General features: G+C 58.5%; 1 protein-coding gene across 4 annotated transcripts; it reads left to right on the forward strand.

Annotated features, from left to right (window-relative positions):
- The first annotated feature begins 2,463 nt into the window (after positions 1 to 2,463).
- LOC125107031 (chronophin) lies at positions 2,464 to 24,708 on the forward strand. Of its 4 annotated transcripts, none has more exons than XM_047741594.1 (18): positions 2,464 to 2,818; positions 4,007 to 4,049; positions 4,285 to 4,389; positions 5,413 to 5,489; positions 5,805 to 5,916; positions 6,014 to 6,090; positions 6,555 to 6,699; positions 7,210 to 7,278; positions 7,440 to 7,530; positions 7,910 to 8,052; positions 8,992 to 9,103; positions 9,469 to 9,550; positions 9,639 to 9,719; positions 10,560 to 10,676; positions 11,555 to 11,652; positions 12,189 to 12,378; positions 13,413 to 13,507; positions 23,313 to 24,708. In XM_047741594.1, exons 1-18 carry the CDS (start codon positions 2,760 to 2,762, stop codon positions 23,627 to 23,629), a joined length of 2,013 nt encoding a protein of 670 aa, XP_047597550.1. In that variant the 5' UTR covers positions 2,464 to 2,759; the 3' UTR covers positions 23,630 to 24,708. The 4 variants fall into 4 exon arrangements, with proteins under 4 accessions (XP_047597550.1, XP_047597547.1, XP_047597548.1 ...); XM_047741591.1 differs by lacking the exon at positions 23,313 to 24,708 and adding an exon at positions 14,832 to 15,596; XM_047741592.1 differs by lacking the exons at positions 2,464 to 2,818; positions 4,007 to 4,049; positions 4,285 to 4,389; positions 23,313 to 24,708 and adding an exon at positions 14,832 to 15,596 and having other exon boundaries at positions 5,809 to 5,916.
- Positions 24,709 to 25,943: the final 1,235 nt, after the last annotated feature.

Below are 25,943 nucleotides of genomic sequence, written 5' to 3' on the forward strand. Positions count from 1 at the left end.
GAGCCACCCAGGCGCCCCTGTTCTAAGTATTTTAAATAGGAACTCGTTTAGTCCACAAAGCAGGTCAGGTCCCTGTTCTCATTCTTCTCATCCGACCCAGGACACTGAGGCTCAGACAGGTGAACTCCCCGGCCCAAGGTCACCCAGCTAGCTAGAGGCTGAGCCCAGCTGGCCGGCTTCTTCCACACACACTCAAGCTCTGTTCTAGCTGTCTCTGGGCTGGAAATAAGCGTCCATTGATGCAATGCCTTCACTTGCATTCAAGTCAGCCCTGTCTGTTGAGCTCCTGTGACCCTGGCACGTCGCTAGACCATGCAGGATTCGGCACGAGCAGAGGAGAGCCAGCCAAGCCAACGAGCCCTCCCAACGCCCAGTGGAGAGATCTCATGATCGGAGATGGTGTTGGCCGGTGACCTCTGACGCCCCCTTCCTGCACCTGCAGCTCTAAAACTGTGATCTTGACATTTCCCGATAAAACCTCATAGTCCAGAAGTCTCTGATTACAACATCCTTCGAAGGAACAGCCTATGATCCAACCTTTGGGGCTTCCAACCCTTTATGATTCAGCATCCAAGTGTGCTCAAGCTTAAATATAACCTAAAACATACCCCTCACCCAAGCCAAGAGGCACAGCAGCCCCACCCAGGCCAGTCAGAGAAGAGCTCTTGGGTCAGGCTGGAGGGGAGCCCGGAGCCTGGGTAAGAGGCCCAGAGCTCCACTGGGCTGATCAGATGGCCCTTCCTGGTGGTTTCCAGCCGCTGCTTCTCCAGGCCAGGTGTCCTGACCCTTGTGAGCTTGGGCTCAGGCCTGGGCAAGCCTAGAGGGGACAAAGGTAGAAGCCAGACCGTGCCCTCAGGGACCTTCACAGCAGCTAGGGAAGTGGACAAGCCCAGGCCCAGAGTGTTCCAGGCTGGAGGCAGGGCTGAAACAGGGTGGGGACACCGTGTAACCCAGGATTTCCCAGACAGCAAGGCAGCGGCACCTGGTGTCAAGCTGCTGGCTTAGGAACCTTCAGCTTCCTAATTGTGTACACAGTAGGCTCTGCCCATTGCAGAGATGGGGGAAACTTGAGCCACCATGGTGTTCTGGGATCTGGCCAGTGAGCAAGGGGGAAAGGCCAGGAGTAGCACCCAGGCCTTGCAAACCCCAGCCCCACGTTTTAAGAAGCCAGGTCTACACTGGACTCTGATTGCTCCTTCCATCAAGGCATTCCTCAAGCCCTGCCCTTTTTCTAGAATCCCCTCCAGGGGCCTTCCAGTTGGGGAAAGAGAGGTGGGTTAGGAAACCTTGTCTGGGGTCTCCTTATGCAAGCTTGAGCCTTCAATCCGGTGGACTCCACACTCAGGTGGCCTCACAGCTGGGAGGCTCTGACTCAGCAGCAGCAGCTGGAGGGTTCCCTTCTCAGCCCCTCCCGAGTCCCACTGGGCTGGGTGTCCCTTGGGCGGGGGGTGGCAAAGAGCAGCCAGCATCCAGTAAGCACTCACTGTGTGCCTGATCCCTTGTCTGAGGCCACTGGTCCTGCCCTCGTGCAGTACTAAGTCTGCCCACCCACACACAGTAGGTGCTCAAGTAATCCTCAAACTGAGTTAAAACTCAAAGCAAAAGGCAGGGGGCATGGCAGGACCGCAGGGATGTCCCTCTCCCTCCACCCCTGGGGCCTGGGGGGTACGGGGGTTCAGAGTAAGGAAAGACTACTATGTGTGGTCCCTCATCTTGTATGAACAGATATGGAGCACCTACTGTATGCCCAACTGTGATTTGGGTGGAAGGCCAAAGAAAGAACTACTACTGAGTCTGGGGGATGAAAGCCGCACCCCCATCACTGCCTTACAAGAGGAAAGGCAAGGACTCCCAAAGTTCGCTGAAAGGAGGGGCTCTACAGATGGATGGAGGCAACTGCTGGGGCTGGGAGGGAGCCAGGTGTCAGGGAGCTGGGAAGGAGGGTGGGCCACCCTCCTTAAAGGGACGACCGGAATAGTCAGGATCATCTTGTCCACTCTCCAGGATGGGCAGCTGTCCCGCCCATTAGACCATTAAAGGCAGCAAGTCCCGAGTTCCAGGGACTTGTCCAAGGGCACAAAGCAGCAAGGTGGCCCCAGGAAGCCAAAGTCCCCCAGCCGGTCTCCAGCAGGGGAGGAGGGAAGGGTAATCTTTAGCTCAAGTTGGCCAAGAGGTCCTCTGGAGAGGGAGTCCAAGGCAGCATCCTTGGGCAAGCCCAGATGGGCCAGTACGGGCTGGAGAGGCCCGTCCTTGGCCTCTGGCTCCCGAGCGTGGAACCCTCCTTGCCTTTAAGAGGGGTGCAGAAGTTACTGAAACCCAGGGCCCTCGGGCCGGCGGGAGGGGCGGAGCCCAGAGTCCGGCCGCGCGGCGGCAGGAGCCGGCTTACCTGCTTCCCGCCACCGGGGTTGGGCGGGGCGGGGCCGGGGGGCGGGGCCGCCACACAACCTGTGGACCGCCAGGGGGCCGCCGGCGCGACCGTCGCGGGGTCCGGCCGGGGGCCTGCGGGGCGCCCGGAAGCCGGGGGCGAACGAGAAAACAAACTTGGAGAGAGGAGTGACCTGGGGGCCGGGGGCGGAGTCGCGCGCGGAGGAGGAGGGAGCGAGCGGCCGCCGGAGCGCGGCTGGCCCAGGAAGCAGAGAGCGCCGCCCACCCATCCGGGGCGAGAGCGGCGCTGCGGGCGCAGGCAGGCTGGGCCGGGGGCTGCCGGGCCCTCGCCCCCTTCCCCCCCGTGACCCCGCGGCCCCCAGCCCGAGCCCAAGATGATGAAGAGGCAGCTGCATCGCATGCGGCAGCTGGCCCAGACGGGCAGCTTGGGACGGTGAGTGTCAACCGGCTCCCTCCCAGCCCCACGCTCACCCCCGCCCGGACCCTCGGGGACGTGGAGGGGTGGGGGAGGTCGGGGACAGACAACCTCGAACTGGCCAGAGGTCTGCTCTCATTCCCATGCCTCTGAATGCCACCCCCACCTCTCGGCCAGAGCAGGAGGGGCAAGGCCCTTTGGGGAAGGGGGCACCCCCACCCCTTTGCCTGCCAGGGAGGATCAAGGATGCTGGGTCTTCTCGGCCTCCATGAGCCTCTTGAGCGAACGGTCTTCCCTGGCCTCACTTGTCCCCTCTGTACAATGGGGACAACTAACCATCTCTGGTTGCCTGGAGGGGGGAGGGGCAGCGGTCAGGGTCCTAGACTTTGGGGGAGGGGAGGAGACTAGGTCCCGGTGTGGTGTGGTGGGAGGAGGGGCCTGCTTGTCCAGCTTTGCGCCTTTCCCCCACCCTACCCGCAGCCTGGAGGCCTCCAGCTTCTCTATCTTGCTTCTGCTTTTCCCAGCCTCAGGTGGAAACATCCCTGGGCCTCTTTGCTCTCACCTACCCCACCCCCGGGGCCCCAGAGCCGATGGAGTGGAGGCCAGAAGTTTGGGGAGCTCCCAGGGCCTATCATCTCTCCTCTTCCCCCTGCATTGGGAGTTTCCCATTCTCTGGGCCCCGAGGAGGGGACCGAGTGTCCAGGCTCGCATAGGCATCTGTGCCATGGGAGACTAGAGCCAGGGATTGACCATCCCCCTTGCTCTGGGCCTCAGTGTCCCCATGTGTCCCTGGGCAGAGGGCCAGGGCCTGCACACCACTCCAGTCCAGAGTCCTGTGTGTCTGACAGCCCAGGAGTCTGAGATCTCACACTTCCCGTTCTTGGGGCCGGCCCGGCCTCCTCTCCCTAGGGTCAGCGCAACAGAGGCTGGGGTGGCTTCCCAACCCCGCCGCTTTGGGTTTCATCCGCCCTCTCTCAGGACAAGCCCTGGGTGGAGGAGGAAAAAGCCATGTATCCTATTCCCGCCCCCATGGAATGTGCTCCGACTGGGATGAGGCAGGCAGGCCGGCCACCCAGGGCGGGCCCAGCAAGGAGAGGAGGGGCACTGGAAGCGACCAGGGTCCAGGTGCCCTCTTGAGGGGGCAGGGGGAGGCAGGGGGTTTCCTAACCTGGGCTGCCTCAGCAGAAGCTCCTCCCTCCCTTACAGCACCCCGGAGACTGCCGAGTTCCTGGGGGAGGACCTGCAGCAGGTACAAGCCTGGGCCAGCAGCGGGTGGCAAGGCAGGCCCGCGCAAGCTGTCAGCGGAGGACCCGGCCAGGACGCCATCTGGGGGGGCCGGGCTGAGTCATTCCCCAAGCTGTTGGCCATGGGGTCTCCAGGAGGGAAGGGAAAGGTTGTTCCTGCTCTGGGAATGAACAGGGCAGGGGGTGGGCAGGGGACAGCAACCTCCCACAAGCCACCAACTCTGAGCACCCCCCACCCAGGTGGAACAGCGGCTGGAGCCGGCCAAGCGAGCAGCCCACAATGTCCACAAGCGGCTGCAGGCCTGTCTGCAGGGCCAGAGCGGGGCAGACATGGACAAGCGGGTGGTGAGTGGGGGTCCCAGGAAGTTGGGGCCCGCACAGGACACCTCTACCCAATGGGAGAGTGAGGTCAGGGCTGGGGTCTCCCTGCTAGTTTGAGCCTCTAGCACACCGAGGGGGTGAAGCCTGCGCTGTCCCAAGACCCCTCGGGCACCCCACTCATGAGGCTCTGTTTCTTCCCCATCCCCTTCTCCACCCTGGCCCCCGCCGCACCGATCCCCTGGGCCAAGGCCAGGCCTCTGACAGCTCCCGAACTTCTCTGTCCTGTCAGCCCCCAGAGCAGAGCAGAGCAGGCCTTCTGAACTGAGGCAGTGCCTGAGGGCTTCCTGAAGGAAGTGGCATTTAAGCCGATACTAATACTCACTGGTATTAATCAACGGCGAGACTGTTGCTAAGCTCTGTTAGCGCATTGCCTCACGTCCCCTGACGACACCCCTAGGAGGAGGCTGCCTTTATTAGTACTTTGTACAGATGAGGAAACGGACCCAGAGAGGTAAAGTCTTAAGGTCACACAGCGCGTTAGTGGCAAAACCGAGGCTTGATCCCTGGTCTTTCTGACTCAAGCTGGGGCTCTTCCTAACTCTAGATGGGAGGGTTTTGAGCTTAGCAGTGACTAAGTGCAGAGCCACCGATGCCCTGGGGCAGGGGAAGAGCCCCGCCCCCAGGCTGCTCCCAGGACCTCCTTTCACCCTCCGTCCAGCTGTGTGACTTTGAGCCAGCTGCCTGCCCCCTCTGTGTGCGAGAGTACTTGATGGTTTCTTCAGGCCCAGTTGATTGGTTTCTGGGAGGGGGAAAAGATGGGGTGGGGCTACATGGTCACAGGGAGATGCCACTCTGCCCTGCCTGGCCGTCCTCTCTTCTCCACTCCCACTTAAGACTGTGGCCCTCTTGGCTTCCCTCCTCCCCTGGCCATACCGAGAGTCTCAGCAGGGGCCCTGTCCCCAAGGAGCCCTCTGTGTGCTTAGGTGGGGTGGAGGGAGACCTGGCAAGTGAGCACGTGCTCACAGCCAGGCCCTGGCCTTCCTGCAGAAGAAGCTTCCCCTCATGGCTCTGTCCACCACGATGGCTGAGAGCTTCAAGGAGCTGGACCCTGATTCCAGCATGGGGTGAGCATGGACCGGGCCCCAGCCCTCACCCAGAGGTGCCAAAGGGGGCAGATCTGTGCTGGGAGGGGGTCCAGGTGAGGAAGGGCATCCCCCGTGGAAGGATGACCAGGCTGAGGGTCAGTTAGCATCTGCGCTAGGGATGGGGGGTGGTCAGTGTCCAGGTCAGGGAGGGCGGCCAGGCCTGGGAGGGGGGGTGCTTAGCTGAGAGATGAGGGAGAGCTAGAAGGGACAGGGAGTGATGGGGAGGGAGGAGGCCCCACCCAGTGTTTCTGCGTGGGTGTGAGGAGCTGGGCCCAATGGGTGCTGTGTCCACAGGAAGGCCTTAGAGATGAGCTGCGCCATTCAGAACCAGCTGGCCCGCATTCTGGCTGAGTTTGAGATGACTCTGGAGAGGGATGTCCTGCAGCCGCTCAGCAAGCTGAGTGAGGTGACCCTCCCCACTCCCCCCAGCCCCGCCCCCAGCCCCACCCCCTCCCCAGCCTCCTCTGCCCGCTGACCTCCACCCTCCGGGTGCCTGTACCCAGGAGGAGCTGCCAATCATCCTTAAGCGCAAGAAGAGCCTGCAGAAGCTGGTGTCGGACTGGAACACCCTGAAGAGCAGGTGGGAGCCAGAGTCCCCGGGTAGGCTCTGCACCTTGGTCGGCCCCCATAGGCGCCCACAGAACCCACACTCGGAGGCCGTGGCAGGGCCCGCTGGCGACAGTGTGTGCCCTCGTGTACACATCTAGTCTCTGTGAACATGTGTGTGCACGTGCTCATGCTAGCTGAGGGTGACCCCCAGAGACTAGGAGAGCCAGAAATGATCCTCCAAGATCCCTGGACGGCAGGAGGGCCCCGCCCACCACCCTGGGGCGGGCTGGCTGCGATCACCAAGCCCGCCACCAGGGGGCGGCCTCGAGCACTCATGGCCCCCCAGACTGAAGGAGCTCAGGGAAAGTGGGGCTCTGGGATATTCATCCATAAATCCCAGAATCCTGGGTGGTCAGGCATATGGAAGGGACCCTTGGCTCTGGACAGGCAGTGGGGGGTACACTGACCACCCCACCTCGGGATCGTTTTTGCCAGGCTCACTCAGGCAGCTAAGAACTCAGGTGGCGGTCAGGGCCTGGGCGGCGGCACTGGCAGTTATGGTCATACGGCCACGGCCACCAAGATGGAGACGCTGAAGGAGGAGGAGGAGGAGCTGAAGAAGAGGGTGGAGTCCAGCAAGGTGAGCAGCCCTTGTGGTTCCCAGGATGGGGGTGAGGGGCAGCAAGGGTGGGTCCTGTCCCCATTTCAGGGAGGGGAAGCTCCGGTAGGTGATCTGCCTCACCCAGGGCCACACAGCTGAAGAGCAGCGGAGCCGGGATTTGATCCCAGGGAGGGAGCCTCCGAGCTCTTGGTCTCCTGTCTATACCGCATACTCTGTTCCTGGGAGGCAGGGACCTGGTGTGCTGGCCGCTGTCCCCGCAGGCTTGCTGAGTCGAGGAGTGAATGGTCAAGGACATAAGCACCGCGCTAAGGGTGTGGGACAGAGATGAGGGCTAGAAGCTGTAAACATCCCTTGAGAGTTCCAGGGGGTTCCTGTGGGCCGTCCCCAAGTGCAGAACGTACCAGAGAGAGGAGACGTGACCAGGTCCCTCCACAGAGAGCTTGGACAAGTCATTCACCCCTCTGGGTCTCAGTTTCCCCTCTGGGCCCCAGCCTCACCGGTGCGAGCCCCCTCCTTTCTGTCTCCAAGGACGAGTACTTGGCCGACCTCTACCACTTTGCCACTAAGGAGGACACGTATGCCAACTACTTCATCCACGTGAGTCTCAAGACGGGGCTCTAGCCACTGGAACTCAGGGGTGGACACCAGGGGCCACTGGGACACCCTTCCAGATGTGGGAGGGAGGAGTGTGTTCTTAGGGACTCCAGGGAGGTGTAACTTCCCTCACTACCTCTGGGGGTGCCCCCCTGTCTCCGCAGCTCATGGAGATTCAAGCTGATTACCATCGCAAGTCTTTGAGCTCGCTGGACACAGCCCTGGCTGAGCTGAGGGAGAACCACAGCCAAGCAGGTACAGACAGAGGCAGGGCTGGCGCATAACCCTGACCCCGGCCCTACTCCAGGACTGCTAAGAAGCTGGCAGATTAGTTCCGATGAGATTTGTGATAGAGAGGTCGTCTGCTATGTAGAGGATGGAGTGAAGGGGCAGGACTGGAGTCAGGAGACCTTTAGGAGGCAGAAGGGAGGGGACAGTGGCCTGGACTGGGGTGGCAACGGTGGAGTTGGGTGGGTTCGAGAGAGATGTTGGATGATTTCAGGATCTGTGGTGTGGGTGATTGGGCGGGAGGTGGTACCATTGGCCAAAGCAGTAGGCTTTGCAGATGTCTAGGGGTACCCTGGCTGCCAGGGAGGGGAGGACCCTAGGCGGCTGATCTGTCTCATCCCTGCAGACCCCTCCCCCTTGACGACGGCCACCCCCCTCGGGGTGTATGGGGTGCCCCTGGAAACCCATCTGCAAAATCTGGGCCGGGACATCGCCCTGCCCATTGAGGCCTGCGTCATGATGCTGCTTTCTGACGGCATGAAGGAAGAGGTGGGACCCACGGGGGCAGGTCAGGCTGGAGCCCTGGGGCCCTCCCTCTGTCCACAGCCCCCATAGGCTGCCCTGTGCTGGTTCTGTGACCCCACCATTAGAGCCCAGTTCCCCGTGAGGCCACGGCCTCCTGCTGGCAAGCTGACACCACCACCCACTTGGGGATGCCCGTGAGGCAGCCGCTGTGCCCTAAGGCCTTTACGTTTCTTGCTCCGTTTAGTAATCCCAGAAGCCCCTGCAGGAAGCCTTCACTGGCTCCCTTCTACAAGGGGGAGACGGAGGCCACGAGGAACATGTGCCCCGCGGCACCACAGGAGGGTGTCAGTAAGGCCTGGGCCCGACCGTGCGGCCCCTGCTTTAGGTAGCTCGCGTCCATCCACTGCATCAGGCGGTCCCTAGTGTGTCAGCTCCGTTCCTGAGCCCAGACCCTTAGGGGGTAGAACTTGCCCGACTTAGGCTTCTTTTTTTTAAAAAAAAGACTTTCTTTATTTATTTGAGAGAGAGAGAGAGAGCATGAAAGGAGAGAGGTGAGGGGGGGAAGCAGACTCCCTGCCGAGCAGGAAGCCCGATGTGGGACTCGATCCCAGCACTCCACGATCATGACCTGAGCCAAAGGCAGTTGCTTAACCAACTGAGCCACCCAGGTGCCCCTCAGCTTAGGCTTCTTGACAGCGCTGCCTGGCCTCCTCTCTCCCTCCCACTCCTAACCAGACCCCTGGCTCCCCACCACTTTGCCAGCTTCTCCCAGATCTCCCACTTTGGGCCAAATCCTAGACCTTGAGAGCAAGGGCAGTCGTGCACACCGTGGGCCCCACGCCGCCCATCAGACTGGGGGGGACACGTGCCCCATGAGGGCCAGGCGCCCACCCCGAGTGAGCCAGGGCATCCCCCCCTGCCCACCCCTCTGTGACCCCCTGCCCGTTTCCTCTGGTACCCCAGGGCCTCTTCCGTCTGGCCGCGGGAGCCTCGGTGCTGAAGCGTCTCAAGCAGACCATGGCCTCGGACCCCTGCCGCCTGCAGGAGTTCTGCTCTGACCCCCATGCTGTGGCAGGTGCCTGCTCCCAGGAGCCCCGGGAAGAGGGCCTTCCCCCCAGATCCCTTCCCCGCAGCTGCCTGGAGCACTCCCGTGGTAGTTTGGCTGAAGGCCTGGTGATCGACACCTCAGGACACACAGGGGTCCGTGGAGGGGGAGGGGAGGGCTCGGTGATGAACCCCCTTGCATGCGTGGACATCTGGCTGGGAACAAGTCTGCCAGACTTCATCATTTTCTCCAAAAGGCCCAGGGCCCAAAGAAATGATCAGACCTGGTCACGTCAGTGTGAACGGGCCCTGGTTCCTAACAGATGCTGAGCGCCGGGCACCGGGTGGAGGTGGGGGACTCGGGAACCGTGTCCGAGACCCTTGCCACCACTTCAGGTGCCCTCAAGTCCTATCTGCGGGAGCTGCCGGAGCCCCTGATGACCTTTGACCTCTATGATGATTGGATGAGGGCAGCCAGGTGAGGTGGAGGGATGGGGTTGCTGGAGATGGTGGGCCTGCGGACGTGGGTTCCTGGACTGGCTCACCAGGTCTCTCCCCATCCCCAGCCTGAAGGAGCCGGGGGCCCGGCTGGAGGCCCTCCAACAGGTGTGCGGCTGCCTGCCCCGGGAGAACTTCAACAACCTCAGGTGAGCCCAAGCCCGGCCCCTCGTCCTAGGCAAGATCTCAGAAACCACAGCCAAGACAGGCTAGTCATGTTTTTCCTACTAGACACTGAGCTAAATGCACTCCTAGAACCTTTGAAGCCTTGCCACGTGGCTTGAAGTTCCCACCTCTGCTGCTGTGTGGCCTTGGGCAGGTGGTCTGACCTCTGTGCCTCCATGCCCTCATCAGGAAAACACAGAGCACACCAGTTCCTACCTCACAGGGCAGGGAGGAAGATTCTCAGCTTAGCTCCGTGCCCCACACATGTGTGGCACTCAGCAGGTCAACTCATTTAGCTATTAAAAAATTTTAGGGACACCTGGGTGGCTCAGTCGGTTAAGCGTCAGCCTTCAGCTCAGGTCGTGATTCCAGGGTCCTGGGATTGAGTACCACATTGGGCTCCTTGCTCAGCAGGGAGCCTGCTTCTCCCTCTCCCTCTGCCGGCCGCTTCCCCTGCTTGTGCTCGCTCTCCCTCTCTGACAAACAAATAAAATCTCTAAAAAAAAAATTTAGGGGTGCCTGGGTGGCTCAGTCATTAAGAGTCTGCCTTCAGCTCAGGTCATGATCCCAGGGTCCTGGGATCAAGCCCCGCATCGGGAAGCCTGCTTCTCCCTCTCCCACTCCCCCTGCTTGTGTTCCCTCTCTCGCTGTGTCTCTCTCTGTCAAATAATAAATAAAATCTTAAAAAAAAAAAAAATTTAAAGCATCCTGAGGGGGACGTTTGCCACTCTGGAAATCCCAGGCTGAGAAAGTCTCGGGCCTCAGGGGCATCACTGGGTGTTCGTGGCCCTGTCCGTGACCGAGCCTACCTTCTGCCTCCCCAGGTACCTGCTAAAGTTCCTGGCACGGCTGGCTGAGGAGCAGGAGGTGAATAAGATGACCCCCAGCAACATCGCCATCGTCCTGGGGCCCAACCTGCTGTGGCCCCCAGAGAAAGAAGGGTGAGGGGAAGAGGGCAGTCCCCCCACCAACCACAGCCGTCTGCTACTTACTTTCCCCCTGGGCCTCAGCTTCCCCATCCTTGCAGTGGGTTGAGTTCCCCATCTCAAGGCTTGCCGTGAGCAGCGACCCAAAGGGAACGTGGACCCCACAGGGTTTTGGAGTGAGGCGTCCCGGGTGAGAGTGATGATGGGGAGCTTGGAGTGCTGGGAGCCCGGAGATCTAGTTCTAGCCCCACCCCCTCGCCCTTCCAGAAATGCCTTCGGACATCACTCTCTGGATCTCCATTTCTTCATCTGTAAATTGGAGAGAAATTATACCGACTCTGAAGGGGTTTTGCTTTGGGAATTAGACAATGAATGGAGAAATGGTTTCCAAGCTGTAAAGTGCTGTATGTGCTATGGGAGGGGTCATTTCAATGCACCTGGCCACAGATGGCAGAAAGATTTCATTCATTTGCTGAGGATGGTTACTCGGTAGAGGCTCCCTAGATCCCAGAACTGCGAGGGAAAGGGAACCATCCTGCCTAGTGAAGCCTGTCTCAGAAGGAGGGGCAACGTTGGGCCTGTGAGCGACACGCTGGCCACCCACTGGTGGTCTGTGAGCTTCTTTTTTTTCTGAAGATTTTATTTATTTATGTGAGAGAGAGAATGTGTGTGAAAGACAGAGAGCATGAGCGGTGGAGAGGGAGAAGCAGACTCCCCGCTGAGCAGGGAGCATGACCTGAATTGAAGGCAGATGCTTCACACCCTGAGCCACCCAGGCGCCCGTCTGTGAGCTTGGTGAGAGCAGGCACTTGATCTTATTGGGCCAGAAAGAGAATTGGGCTCGCGAAGACTTTATGAAATGGACTGCTCGCTTTTGTTCCCTTTTGCTCCAGGGACCAGGCCCAGCTAGATGCGGCCTCCGTGTCCTCCATCCAGGTGGTGGGTGTGGTGGAGGCTCTGATACAGAAGGCGGACACCCTCTTCCCTGGAGGTAAAGCTCCTGCCTTTGTTTGGTTTTGTTTTGTTTTAAGATTTTGTTTATTTGAGAGAGAGAGAGAGCTCGAGAAAGCAGAGCAGGGGCAGAGGGGCAGAGGGAGAGGGGGAAGTAGACCTTCCCTGTTTAGCAGGGAGCCGGATGCGGGGCTCCAGTCCCAGGACCCTGGGATCATGGCCTCAGCCGAAGGCAGACACTTCGCCCATGGAGCCACCCAGGCACCCTAAAGTATCTGCCTTTGTGAACGTGTCCCTCTGCGCCCTCCTCTGCCCAGCTTGGTGCCCTCCAGACTCAGCTCAGTCCTTGGCAGCTCCATAAACTCACTAGGAGACCTGGAGCAAATTGCTTCTCTGTGAGCCTCAGTGTCTCATCTGTAAAATGGGCATGATCCTGCCTACCTTGCGGAATTATTGTGAGGCTTGTGTGGGAGCGAGAAGGTGAAACGTGGTCCACGGAGTGTCAGGGGAAAGGGAAGGCGGTCCTGACACTGGCTGAGGTCCTGGAATTTAAGACATGCTTCCTTCTGTCCTCAGACATCAACTTCAACGTGTCAGGTCTGTTCTCAGCCCCTGACTCCCAGGACAAGGTCAGCCACAGGCCAGAGGCTGAGGAGCTTCCAACGATTGCTGTGGCCGCCCCAGGCCCTGCTCCGCCCCCGGCCCCTGCCCCTACCCCAGCTCCGGCCCCCGCCCCAGCCCCAGCCTCAGCAGCTACCAAGGAAAGGTAAGGTCTGACAGATATGAATGACCTCCGTCTTTGCCCGAACACATCAGCCTGAGGCATCATCTCAGGGCTTCCGACAATACTTTAGGAAATGTAATTATTGTATTTTCATCCCAAATACCAGGTTTCCCCATTTGGAGGGGGTGGGATGGAGACTTGGAAGCGATATTCCTCCCCGCCTCTGATGTGTTCCCTCGATCATCATGGGGCTTTTTACTGAGCACCTACTGTGTGCCCGGCACTGTTTGGGGTCCTGGGGATTTAGGGAACGAGGGTGCTGGTTAGCTGGAACTTATAAATACCTTCCAGTCTTCTCTTTGAGCCTTTCGATCTGGAAGGGCTGCGTGGTCCCCAGGAAGTACCCTGGCACTGTGCCAAGCAGGCATGGCTTGTTATCGCACAGCGGGGGCCCAAACTGAGACTTTCCCTAGATGAGCAAGGCAGACAAAGGTGGCCCTTAGTGCTTGCTTTCCCGGGGCAGGGGAGAGAGAGTCACCAAGCCCACCGACAGATGGATGCTGTCATGCCGGGCAATGACTCGTGCCCTCGTAGGAGAGGGGAGCAGGTTGGGGAGCTGGACTGGGCGGCTGCTTTAACGCAGGATCCCTAAGAGGAGCCAGTGAGCAGAGAGCAGGAGGGAGCCAGGAATGAGCCGTGGCCTCCCCTTCCGCTTCTCAGCCGCTCTCTGGTTCCTAGTGGCTAAAACATCCAGTGATGTTCAGATGGGGCTTAAGAGCCCGTACAGTCCCTGTGCTCCGCCCGCCTTCCTGGCCCACGGGAATCCAAGGACCCTGTCACAGTGTCACACAGAAACCAGGGCTTCCCTAGACGCAAACCCTGGCCAAAGCCAGAAGCATCCTCTGGGGGGAGAGGGGGGCAGCCTGGGGACAGATCCCAGGCCCAGCCACAAGGTAGTGGGGAACAAGTCCTGGGAGAACCCAAACTCAGCCTGTTGGCTGGGAGTCTCCCCAAGATTCCAGGAGACCTGCTGGGAGGTGGCCAGGCCTGACCCTGACCCTGTTCTTCCTTCCTAGGGCAGAGTCTGAGGTGCCCCCCAGACCAGCCTCCCCCAAGGTCAGTAGGAGTCCCTCAGAGGCGGCCACTCCAACGGAGGACATGGCTCGGAAGAGTAAGTTGGCTTGGGGAGGGAGAGGGGAAAGGAGGTGGGCAGGGAGAGAGGCCGTGTTTTCAGACAGCTGGCGAGGCCAGGAGTCCAGGTGGCCAAGAGCTCAGGTTTGCTGCCTGGCACTCTGGGTTCAGATTCCAGCTCTGTGACCCTGGGCAGGTGACTTCACCAGGTCTGCCCTTCCTCCCCTGCGTCATAGGACAAGACCTACACCTGTCTTGTAGGGCTGTTTGTTAAACGCTGCTGCCTGACTCTACCCGGCACACAGCTCATGCTCCGTGAAGCTTAGCCATCTCGGGGTGGGCGGCTGAGGGGTCCAGTCCGTCAAGAAGTCCAGGGAGCGGAGCAAAGACGAGGGAACGTGGGGTGGAGGCTTCCAAGGGCAACGAAGGGAGGGGAGGCAGTGGTAGTGAGAAGAATTTTGGAGTTCCTCTGCATCCCTGTGGTGCCCACACCTGTTGACTTGGCCACGCCAAAGCCAGGGTTCCGATGGGGCGTCAATGCCAGGGACCAGGACACTTGGGAGGGCCCAACCAAGCCATGAGGCCCTGGAGTTTTCTACCTGGGGGTACAGTGTAGAGCCAGGAGCAGCCGTCAGGGCCTCTGGACCAGCAGGAGTTGACAAGTCACAGAGGGACTGTCCTGCAGGATGGGGCGTCTAGGGATACGTGTGCACTGGGGCACCGCACTTCAGGGGCCCGAAGGTTCTCGTTCCAGCCCTGGGAAGTCCAGGCTTGCCTCCCATCTCACTGATGAGGAAACTGAGGACCCAGGGGGCATGATTTGCCCCAAACCCACAGTGGGAGTGAGTGGAGGTGAGGCTAGGACCAGAGTCTGGGCCTCCTGGCCTCTCAGCCATCTCATGAGGTAGGAACTGTGCAGTGGGATCTCTGAAAACTGGGCTGGGGGGCTTCTGGTAGGCTCCCAAGAGGTGAGCAAGACCCCAGAATCAGGGGGGACAGCCAGCACTTCTTTGTTCAACAAATACGTATGGATATCCACTCTGTGCCCCCAACACTGGGCTGGGTGACCCCACACAGGACGGCCTCTTTCCGTTTACCTGCTCCTCAGGGAGTCAAGCAAAATAAAAGCGGACATGCTCCCTTCGGAGGGCAGCGAGTCCTATGAAGAATGTACAACAGGAAACTATGACAGTACCTAGAGTGGGACTGGGGAAGGGGAACTCTAGAGAGGGTGAGACCCATGGAGGGAGGGCTAAGTGAGGAGGAGCCAACCGTGGAATAGAGTTCCTGGCAGAAGGAATGGCAGATACATAGGTCCTGAGGTGGATGCCTAACCATCTCCCCACCCCATCCTTCCTCCACAGCCAAGCGCCCAGCGCCGGCCCGGCCCACCATGCCGCCCCCCCAGGTCTCCAGCACACGCTCCTCCCCTCCAGCCCCACTCGCGCCCCCTGGCTCTAGCAGCCCTGTGACCCCCCAGGCTCTGCCCCGCCGTCTGGTGGGCAGCAACCTCCGGGCCCCCACAGTGCCACCCCCATTGCCCCCTAATCCTCCCCAGCCCGCCCGGCGCCAGAGCCGGCGTTCACCAGCCTCCCCCAGCCCGGCCTCCCCTGGGCCAGCCTCCCCCAGCCCTGGTGCAAATATGCAGGTGGACCTGGGGGCGGGCCCAGAGGACGGAGCGGCTCCTGAGGCTGTAGGCAGGGCCTCTACTCCCCCCACTATACCCCCTCAACCCCGGCCCAGGAGCCTCACCTCAGAGACTGACTGAGCCTGCCGCCCCTCAGCAACAGCCCCTCAGCATTTCCTCCCTCCCACCTGTCCCCCCAGGACACGGCCCTCACCCTTTCCCGGGCTGGGGGCCTTCAGCCTTTGCATACAAGTGCCTCGGTGCCCGCTGGGTCGGCCCCCATGGCAAGGAGGACTCAGGACAGTCCTCCGCTTCCAGACCCTTTCCTCTGCAGCTGCCCTTGGGGGGGGCCCCTCACCCGACTCCCAGCTCTCTGGCAGGGTCCCCCAGGGATCCGCCAGAAGGAAGGAGGGGCTTGCCTGCTCCTACAGGACTGTTATTTTTCTCTTGCCAACGTATTGTTTTTAAGGCTGGCAAATAAATTATTTTGGACAAAACTGGAGCAGCTGCCCCCATGATCGTCGGTTTTTTCCTTTCTGCCCTCAAAATAAAGAAGCCACTTGCGTGAAAGGGAAGATATTCCCTCTTCCTTGCTCCCTTCCATCTTTCCTGTCTGAAATAAAAAGGGCCAGCGTTTTCAGCGCTTACTCTGTGCTCTCCCCCGTGCTTTTCCGTGCGTGGTTTTTCCATAGAACCCTCTCCCGCGGAAGTAAATCCCATCACCTTTGACTGGTTGAGTAGAGACTGAGGCTCAGAAAGCGACTTGCCAGGCACACAGCAAGTGAGGCACGGACGTGGAATCAGGACCCGGGTCTCCCTGATTCCAGAGCCTGGGTCTGTCCCTCACAGCCCAAGCAATTCACCTCTTGGTGCTCCGGGAAACAGGACAGCAATCTCCACCCCAGAAGTGTCTTGAGGATTACATGAGACATTCCCGTAAAAGCCCGAGCACCAACCTTGCACACACAAGTGCCCTGTAAACGTTGGCTGCTGTGGATGTCAGTGCCCCCAACTTCCGCTGTTCCCAGAGTGGGGACAGGTAAGGCTCCCTCAAGGAGCAGAGCTGGATCTGTCTGCAGACCACGGTGGCTGCTCGGTGCGGGAACCTGGGCCAGGCCCCCAGCTCAGCCCTATGCCCAAGGAGGTCCTGGGAACAGACATGCAGGAGAGCTGACGGTCAAAATCAAGTATAATGGCACTGGGAGCCCACGTCAAGCCAGTTAGGGGCCGACCGGCTAACCCAGACTGTGTGTGGAGGGCACAGGAAGGCTTCATGGAAGAGGTGGTTCAAAGAGTCTTTTAGGGGCGCCTGGGGGGCTCAGCTGTTAAGCGTCTGCCTTCAGCTCAGGTCGTGATCTCAGGGTTCTGGGATGGAGTCCCGCATCATCAGGCTCCCTGCTCGGCGGGAAGCCTGCTTCTCCCTCTCCTACTCTCCCTCCTTGGGTTCCCTCTCTTGTTCTCTTTCTGTCAAATAAGTAAAATCTTTAAGGAAAAGGAAAAAAAAAAGTCTTCTGGAGTTGTCCAGGTGAAAAAGTCAGGGAAGAAGGAAGAACATTCCAGGCTAAGGAAAGCACGTGAGACAGAAGCAAAAGGCCAGGGCATGGGGGAACAGGAATTATTTGAGCCTCAGAGAGGGGGACAGGGTGGCTTTTCGCAGATCTTTGGAGCTCTGGTTGCTCCTGGAGGCCAGGTTTTCCGCACCTTCTCAGAGGTTGGCTGACAACTTGGAATTGTGACACAAGCCTCCCCAGATGGGGACCAAGGCAGCCAAGTCACCCCAATCGCTGTCCTGGGCAACTGGGTCTTCTGTCCCCCTCCATCCCCTCCCATCCCCAGGGTGCTGAGTGACAGGCTGCCTCTAGCAGCTTGGTGACCCAGTGCCTCTCCACCCTGGCCTGGGGTGTTTAAAAAAAAGCCCAAAACATCTCGGCCTCACCCAAAACAAATCAGAATCTCTGGGGTGCAGCTATGCTTTGGTATTTTTAAAAAAAATATTTTGTTTATTTGTCAGAGAGAGAGAGAGAGAGCGCGCACACAAGCAGGGGGGAACAGCAGGCAAAGGGGGAAGCAGGCTCCCTGCTCAGCAGGGGTCCCCATGCAGGACTCAATTCCAGAACTCTGGAATCATGACCTGAGCTGAAGGCCGACACTTAACCAGTTGAACCACCAAGGCGTCCCCACGCTTTGGTATTTTTATTTTTTTTTTTTTTTTTTTTTTTAAGATTTTTGTTTATTTATTTGACAGACAGAAATCACAAGTAGGCAGAGAGGTAGGCACAGAGAGAGGGGGAGGCAGGCTCACCGCCGAGCAGAGAGCCCGATGTGGGGCTCGATCCCAGGACCCTGGGATCATGACCTGAGCCGAAGGCAGAGGCTTTAACCCCTGAGCCACCCAGGCGCCCCTGCTTTGGTATTTTTAAAACGCATTTGTCAAAGTCATCATCCAGCCGTGCATTTAAGATCTGCGCATCCTACTTGTATGTAAATTATATCTGAAAATACAAGTTCCCCAGGGGGACTCTACCAGCCAGCGCAGAGAACGACTGGTCTAGGCCAGGGACCCTGGCGTTTGAGAAGGCACTACGTGCCTCTTTCCTATCATCATACCAACACGCTTCTCTGGACTTTGCACAGAACTGAAGCGTCCAGGGTTCAGAGGGCAATGAGATTTGACCCAAAGGCAACAGCTCCCTTAGCATCTCTGCTTCCCCCCTAGCAACCAGCTATCCGAAGCTTCTGATTGGCTGGGAACGCAAGGGGCGGCTAATCGCTCCAGATTTTCTATTCGTAACTCTTTATTGGCCAAGAAGAACGGCAGTCCGTCCTGTAATTGGCCAGTCTGGGTTCGAAACTCGGCGGCGACTGGCCTAGCCGAGGTTGGGACGAGGCGAGGGCTAGGTCTTCATTGGTCCCCTCCCCTCGGCGGCGGCCGAGATTTACCCTTTATTCCAGGTTCGGTTAGGTCGAGGCCGCGCTCCTCTTCGAGGTGCTTGCCCCCATTGGCCCGCGGGCCAGGCCGTGACTCCGCCCCCCGACCCTTCCGGCGCGCCGATTGGCCGCTGCGGGGGGCGGGCTGCGGGCCGGCGCGCCGTGCCCGCGGAGGGAGAACGGCGTGGGGCGGAGCGGGCGTGCGAGCGGCCAGCCGGCTGCATGGCGCGCTGCGAGCGGCTGCGCGGCGCGGCCCTGCGCGACGTGCTGGGCCGGACGCAGGGGTTCCTGTTCGACTGCGACGGGGTGCTGTGGAACGGCGAGCGCGCCGTGCCGGGCGCCCCGGAGCTGCTCGAGCGGCTGGCGCGGGCCGGCAAGGCGGCGCTGTTCGTGAGCAACAACAGCCGGCGCGCGCGGCCCGAGCTGGCCCTCCGCTTCGCGCGCCTCGGCTTCGGGGGGCTGCGCGCCGAGCAGGTGTTCAGCTCCGCGCTGTGCGCCGCGCGCTTGCTGCGCCAGCGCCTGCTCGGGCCGCCGGGCACGCCGGGCGCCGTGTTCGTGCTGGGCGGCGAGGGGCTCCGCGCCGAGCTGCGCGCCGCGGGGCTGCGCCTGGCGGGGGACCCCCGCGAGGACCCGGGCGCGGCCCCGCGCGTGCGCGCCGTGCTCGTGGGCTACGACGAGCACTTCACCTTCGCCAAGCTGAGTGAGGCGTGTGCTCACCTGCGTGACCCCGACTGCCTCCTCGTGGCCACCGACCGCGACCCGTGGCACCCGCTCAGCGATGGCAGCCGAACCCCCGGTGAGCGCGGGGCTGGCGGGGAAACCGAGGTGGGGTGGCGACCTGCGCTTTCCCTTCCACGCCTAGGGGAGAGGGGCGAGGAGGGGGTGTCTACAGGTGACAGGTGGGGACCTGGAGAGACGCGAAGGTCGGTCCCACCCTGTAAGAGCCCGGGCGAGCTTTGTCATGGCCACATCTGTTAATTCTTGAAACTGCCACCACTGGAGGGGCAGCAGAAGGGCCCTATACGGCAGCTGAGAAAACTGAGGCCTGTTGTGGTTCAGGGGGTTGCAGGCGGATACCCAGCCCTTGCCTTCCTGAACCCGTCTCAGGGACCCCTGTCATTTTGTCCCCCTCACCAATCAGGGGTTGAGGCCGGAGGGTTGGAAACAGCCTGAAAGGACTGTGTCCCCCGCCCCGTTGAGCTGTTGGAACACCACTGGCAGCCCCTGATTGTAGGTGGGTGTGTGATGAGCATGGGGAGGTGGATGGAGTTTGACCTGCGTTCCAGTTCCAGCTCCAGGACTCAGTAATCTGAAGTTACATAACCTCGGAGCATCGCTGTCCTGGGTGTAAAATGGGATAGCTCACCATGCCAGTTTCCTCCCAGGGGAGAGTGATCAGGGTGACTGCCAGGCACATAGTAGGTGTGGGTTGTACTCAGACCCCTCTCCTATTATTACAGAGTTTCGTGAAGTACCTTGCGGTTTGTTCTTAGTTCCAAATTACTCCGGAAGTGTCCCATTTCTCAGTTAAAGAAACTGAGGCCAAGAGAGGGGAATTGAGCTGCCCAAAAACAGGAGGACCTGAACTTGGCTCTTGTGGTCACCCCACCCCCATCCAAGGCACCCTTTACTGCTGTCATCTGGGTATTCAGGCCTTCAGAGGAGGCAAGAGCAGGTGGAGGCTCCCACATTTTGGAGGGTTTGAGTTAGTCAAGAACGGATGGTAGCAGCAGCTAACTGCCTGGGGTAAGTATGTGTGGACAAGTCAGTACCCCAGCCTGTAGGCTGAGGGTGGGGACAGTCTCCATCACGCCCTCCTTGCTGGCCCCTGATTTCGACTGTCACTGATAACAAATCCTGGGGGAGTGGGTCTGGTATTGATAGAGGAATAGACATGGTATTGTGATGGGGTGGCAAGGAGGGCCTAGAGTCAGGCGGATCTGAGAAGGGTTCCTGGAGGAGGCATCCTGCAGGGCAGGGCAGTAGGGGATGAAATGTGGAGCCGGGTGTGGGCCATGGCAAAACCGATTCCAGGCCGAGAATCTATAATTCTAGGCAAGTTCTGTCCTCGATTTGTTGCAGACCTACTTGCTGCATATTCCGATCTCCCCAAAAATCCAAGCTGAGGGCTCTGGTCAGGGCTTTCTGCTGTCGCAGCTGCTGCCTGTCCTGGGCCATGCTGTGAAAAGCAAGTTTCTCCCTGAAGGCTTCAAAGTTTGGGTTAAGACTGTGGGTTAAGAGGCCCCCCACTCAGGAAAGGTGGTTGGAGGAGCTGGGGACCGGCCAGGCCCTGCCCATATGTCTCCGCCTCTTTCATCTCTGTCCCCACCTGCTGTGTCGCACAGGCCCTGTTGATCTTTCCTACGACCTAGAGGGGGTGGTTGTAGAAGCTTAGCTATAACGCGGATGTCCTGTTTGTTCATAGCTGAGTGATGTGGCTTTGAAACAGTGGTATAAAAATATAATAAAGGCCCCGATATGCATAAAATCTGAAAGAATGCAAGTCTCTCACCCCAGTGCCTCCATCCCCTTCCCTGTGGGTCTCCTAAATTTGTGTGTTTACCCTCTTGCCACATGGCAGCCACTTGAATTGGCAAATAGAAGTGCCTGCTGTCTTAGAAAGATGTCACCACCAAAACGTGTCGGCCTTGGATTACAGGATGTTGTTGTTGTTGTCTAAAGATTATATTTTAGGGGCTCCTGGGTGGCTCAGTGGGTTAAGTCTCTGCCTTCGGCTTGGGTCATGATCTCAGGGTCCTGGGATCGAGCCCTCCATTAGGCTCTTTGCTCAGCAGGGAGCCTGCTTCCCCCGCCCCCTCTGTCTGTCTCTCTGCCTACTTGTGATCTCTCTCTCTCTCTCTGTCAAATAAAGAAAATCTTAAAAAAAAAAAAAAAGATTTTATTTTAGAGAGAGCATAAGAGCAGGGAATGGGGCAGAGGGGGAGGGGCAGAAGAAGGGGGAAAGGGAGACCAGACTCTCAGTTGAGCACAGAGCTGGACATGGGGCTTGATCTCACAACCCTGAGATCATGACCTGAGATGAAACCAAGAGTCAGACGCTTAAGTGAGCCACGTAGGCGCCCCACATTACAGCATGTTCAGTGAAGTAGCATAACGGTGGTCTGAGGACAGAGCTATGTTCTTAGATGCTCCTGCTAGGACGCTCACTCCCCGAGGGTTGACACCATGTCCCTCACACTGCTCTATGCCCAGTGCCTAGCAAAGTGCCTGGCGTGTAGTTGGGCCTCAGTAAATATTAGCCGAGCGGATAAAGTGGGACATGGGGGGCGCCCAGGGTGATCAGCTCCATGGTGGTGGGAGAGGGCGTTGCTGACGCAACTGAGACCATTCTGGAGGTGAGAAAAACACTTTGGGGTGACTCACTTGAGCCCTACCCATCCTGAAAGGAATTTCTTTTTTTTTTTTTTTTAAAGATTTTATTTATTTATTTGACAGAAATCACAAGTAGGCAGAGAAGCAGGCAGAGAGAGATTGGAGGAAGCAGGCTCCCTGCTGAGCAGAAAGCCCGATGTGGGGCTCGAACCCAGGACCTGGGATCATGACCTGAGCCGAAGGCAGCGGCTTAACCCACTGAGCCACCCAGGCGCCCCCTGAAAGGAATTTCTAACCAACAGGGCAAATGGCTTTTCTTCCCTACCCACTTATCGAGAAAACAAACAAGCCAGCTCTAGGTCAGATGTCAGGCAGAACCTCCCAGCAGAATTGCTCTGGGTCAGCTCGTGACCTAAGTCAGTTCGTGACCTGATCTCATGACACTGGGGAATTTCCCCCTCCTCGTGTGGGGGCTGGGCAGGCCGAGGATTCTTGCTATTTGTGCCCGCTCTTCTGTTCTGTAACTTTGACTTAATGCCACGGAATGTCCTTCCCTGTGAAGGGAGACAAGACCCAGAGCATTCGGGAGTCTGCCCCGTGTTGTACTGATGAACGTTTGATAACTGGGGGGGGGGGGGGACTTGATCTATACCATTTCCCAATCCCTGTGGTGATAGCCAGGTTCAAGTCGGCAACATTAAGTCACTGAATGTGGAGTTGGGAAGTCTGTGCACAGCATTATATAGTATTTCCATCATTATAGATGTAAAGAATCTCCAGAGCATAGATAATGGCAAAATACTTAGGAAGTAATGAGCTTTGACACTTTATTATCTTTATTTTAAACATAATTAGACCATCAGTTTATATAAGTTGACTTTTCATAGTGGCTTTCACAACGAGCTCACGAAATCCCTGAAAATGAAACATTCAGCGCTCCCAAGCCAGGACAAGCTGGCCCAGTACATGACTGGGTCGGACACACCTGAGCACGTACCCTGTCTCTCCCATTATGAGGCTGTGCGACCCTGGATAAGTTACTTAATGGCACTGAGCGGTCAGCTTTCCCATCTGTAAAATGGGCTTCTGGGAGCAGCCAGCACAGCCCCTGGCGCGTTAGAATGTGCTCAGTAAATTGTGATCATCATCATCATTTGTTCAGGGACATTAATGTGAAGGCTGAAACTCGCGGCACAAGGACGGGCCTGTGGACGGACACAGTGGACTTATTGTGCAGGGGGCCGCATGGTCCTGGGCTGAGAGTCAGGACTGTCCTTTTCTAAACAGTCTTCCTATTGTTAAACACTTGGGCTCATTCACAGTTTTGCTTATTCTAGCTACTGGGGCCACGGACATTCTCAAGCATGTCGCTTTTTGTCTCCAGCTTGAATTCTCTCCGTGTGATCATTTTCCCAGCCACCGAGGCTGACTGGGGCCGGGGCATGAGCATTCCTGTGCCCGTTCTAAAAGGGCTGTGCCCATCTCTGCAGCCAGGAGCCCCCATTCTCACAGCAGCAACTACAGCCCCTGTTTCCCAAGCACTTGCCCCTTCAATGCCCACAGCACCTCTTTGAACGTCGGCCTGACTTGGATCCCCCTGTTCCAAGCAAGGACTGACTAAGCTAAGCCCAGTTTACACACCGTATGGCTCATTCAGCCCCTGCAGGGCCATATTAGAGATGGGGAAACTGAGGCACGGAGAGGCATAATGGCTGGCCTAAGAAGGGTGGAGATGATGAGGTCTGAACTCAGGCAATTCGTTGCAGGGTCTGTACCTATACTTAGCGCCATGCTAAGCCTTGGAAGACTTTTGACTCATTTTGGTGCCTCCTCTAACCCCCCATGCCAAGCCACCTCCCTGGAAGTCCAGCGTCGGAGCCTGGCTGCCCCCCCCCCCACGCCCCCGCCCCCGCCCCCGCCGCCACTGGGCACTGACCACATCTCCATCTCCCTGCAGGCACCGGGAGCCTGGCTGCTGCAGTGGAGACGGCCTCGGGCCGCCAGGCCCTGGTGGTGGGCAAGCCCAGCCCTTACATGTTCGAGTGTATCACCGAGCACTTCAGCGTGGACCCCGCCCGCACGCTTATGGTGGGCGACCGCCTCGAGACCGACATCCTCTTCGGCCACCGCTGTGGCATGACCACCCTGCTCACGCTCACAGGCGTCTCCCGCCTGGAGGAGGCCCAGGCCTACCTGGCGTCCGGCCAGCACGATCTCGTGCCCCATTACTATGTGGAGAGCATCGCGGACTTGATGGAGGGGTTGGAGGACTGAGCCCATGTGACCGGCACTGCAGCCCCATCCCTCCCCGCCCCTGATCCTGTAGATGGAGGCAAGAGGCCAAGAGCTGCAGGCTCCCGGGCCCCGTTTTCTGCAGCCTGGTGGGGTTGGGACCCAGGGAAGGTGTTAGGGCCCTCGCATACCCTCCCCGTGGTGGCTGGGCACTCTGCTGTTCCGGAAGCTGTCTGCCCCATCATCCACCAGTTCGCACTGGCCTGACCCAACCAGGTGGCCTTATTTCCTCCCCTGTGACCTCCCCTCTTGGAAATCTGGGCCTTGATGCTCACTGAAGATTTCCCCCAACCCTGAGCACTTAACCCCCTATGCCCTCCCAGACTGGGGTGAGGGGGGCGGGGTTTGCCTCTAGAGCTGTACCTGCCCCTCCAGCGGCCTTGGGTTCCTGTCGACCAATCAGAGGCCTAGGTAACCAACCTGCGCCCTGAATGGACCAATCAGAAGGCTAAGTGAGTGACTCATCGATGGGTCTGTCCTGAAGGGTTTCATTGGGAACCCAAGTGACAATGACCCTTTGATGTTCTGGAGCCCGAGCGGACCAGTCAGAAGGCTAAGTGACAATGCGCCTTTCATGTCCCTGGTCCTGAGTTAGGCCAAGCAGAACACCAGGTAAAAATGACCCGTTGGTCTCTTAGATCCTGAAGAGAACCATCCAGAAACGGAGACACCGTGGTCCCTTGACAATCTGGATCTCACTGGACCAACTATGGATCCAGGTGTCTGTCTGTAAGGGTCCAAGGGCTGAAGACACCCCTCCACAAAGGCGGTGATCCTGGGGTCCGCACAGTGGCTCTGTGGGGGTCTGTAATGGAGCGCCCCACCCTTCCCTGATGATGGTACCGGTCCAGCGTAGACGCTGGCCACGGCTCCAGAGGGCGGGGCTTTCGTGTCCCTCCCTGTGCCATCTGCCCCTAATGCCCACCCCCCTATTTATTTATTTGTTTGTTTGTTTATTATCGTGTGCCAGTGATGGTGGAAGTGGAGGCTGGGCCTTCCCACCGCTTCCACCCCTGTTGTAACCCGTCCTCCCGTACTTAATAAAGTGCGAGCGGAATGTCTGTGTGGGCTCCCGTGTGTGTGTGTGTGGGCAGCACTGCGGGAGGAGGACCCCCTGCCCATGCCGGGTCTGCACAGACCTGGCCCAGTGCTTCTTTCCCCTGCGGGAAATGACCCACCGCAGGCCCAGAGCATTTTCTGTGTGTAGTACTTACTGCCCTAACCCCACGGCGCTCTGGGCCTTGCGGGGGCTTTAGATACCAATGTGTATCAGGCCTTCAGAAGACAGCGAGCTTGTCTTATTCGGCTCATTAAATCACTTGGGGAAGGAGGATTAGAAATGGTGGCGTTAGGGGGCGCCTGGGAGGCTCAATCAGTTAAGGGGTCCATGATCTAGGCTCCGGTCTTGATCTCAGGGTCCTGAGTTCAAGCCCTGCTACTTAAAAATGATGAGGATACTCTAGGAATGTGGGGTTAACTTACACAGTGGCACACATCTAGATAGCGTGATCTCCTGAGGCAGGATTTGAACTGGAGTCGGCTGGTCCATGAGGGGGCAGCTCCCACTCTGCCTAGACTGACAGGGAATGATTCTGGAAATGTTTCCCTCACTTTTAAAGAAGTCTCTGGATGGAGGAAGGAAGCATTCTTCTGGACTTTGGGTGTGGAAGCTGTTGCAGCCATTCTGTGATCATGAGGCCAACCCCACATACTTCTCCCCTCACGCCTCTGCTTCAGGCGGCAGAGCAGGAAGATGGGAAGAGCATGGTGGGGACCGAAACTTTTTTTTTTATTCTTTTACAAGCATTTTATTTTTAAGGAATCTCTACACCTGATATGGAGCTCCAACTCACAACCCCGAGGGCAAGGGTCGCATGTTCTACCCACGGAGCCGGCCAGCTGGCCTTCCCCAACTTTTAATTCAGAAAACTTCAAACAGGTAGAAAAAGTGCAAGAACAAGAACAGCACAACACCCATAAGCCCTTCCCGCGGATTCCCAGTTAATATTCCAGGGAGCTGATGACACCAGTCCGCAAAAGGAAGCAACTCCTTCCCACTCTGCTTCCTGGTTTCAGTAGTTTTCCTGGTTTTGCGATCCGTCCATTGGCTGGCCTCTTGGTGACCAGAGGCCTTAGAGGGAATTCTGTTACTGCACACTTCCTTCCTATGGAGGTGGCTTTGAGGCCAGGGGCTGAAATGCAGATTCGTTGAAATCAGCTTGGTCGAGCACCAGCGTCCCGCCCAGCACGCTCTTGATTTCATTTTTTTTTTTTAAAGATTTTATTTATTTATTTG

Source organism: Lutra lutra, chromosome 8, assembly GCF_902655055.1.
Source record: "Lutra lutra chromosome 8, mLutLut1.2, whole genome shotgun sequence".
NCBI lineage: Eukaryota > Metazoa > Chordata > Mammalia > Carnivora > Mustelidae > Lutra > Lutra lutra.

Coding starts and splice junctions, on each gene's coding strand:
- LOC125107031 (XM_047741591.1), top strand. CDS start 2,760: ATGATGAAGAGGCAGCTGCATCGCATGCGGCAGCTGGCCCAGACGGGC. Junction 5,917..6,013: donor CGCTCAGCAAGCTGAGTGAG/GTGACCCTCCCC, acceptor GCCTGTACCCAG/GAGGAGCTGCCAATCATCCT. Junction 9,104..9,468: donor TGACCCCCATGCTGTGGCAG/GTGCCTGCTCCC, acceptor CCACCACTTCAG/GTGCCCTCAAGTCCTATCTG.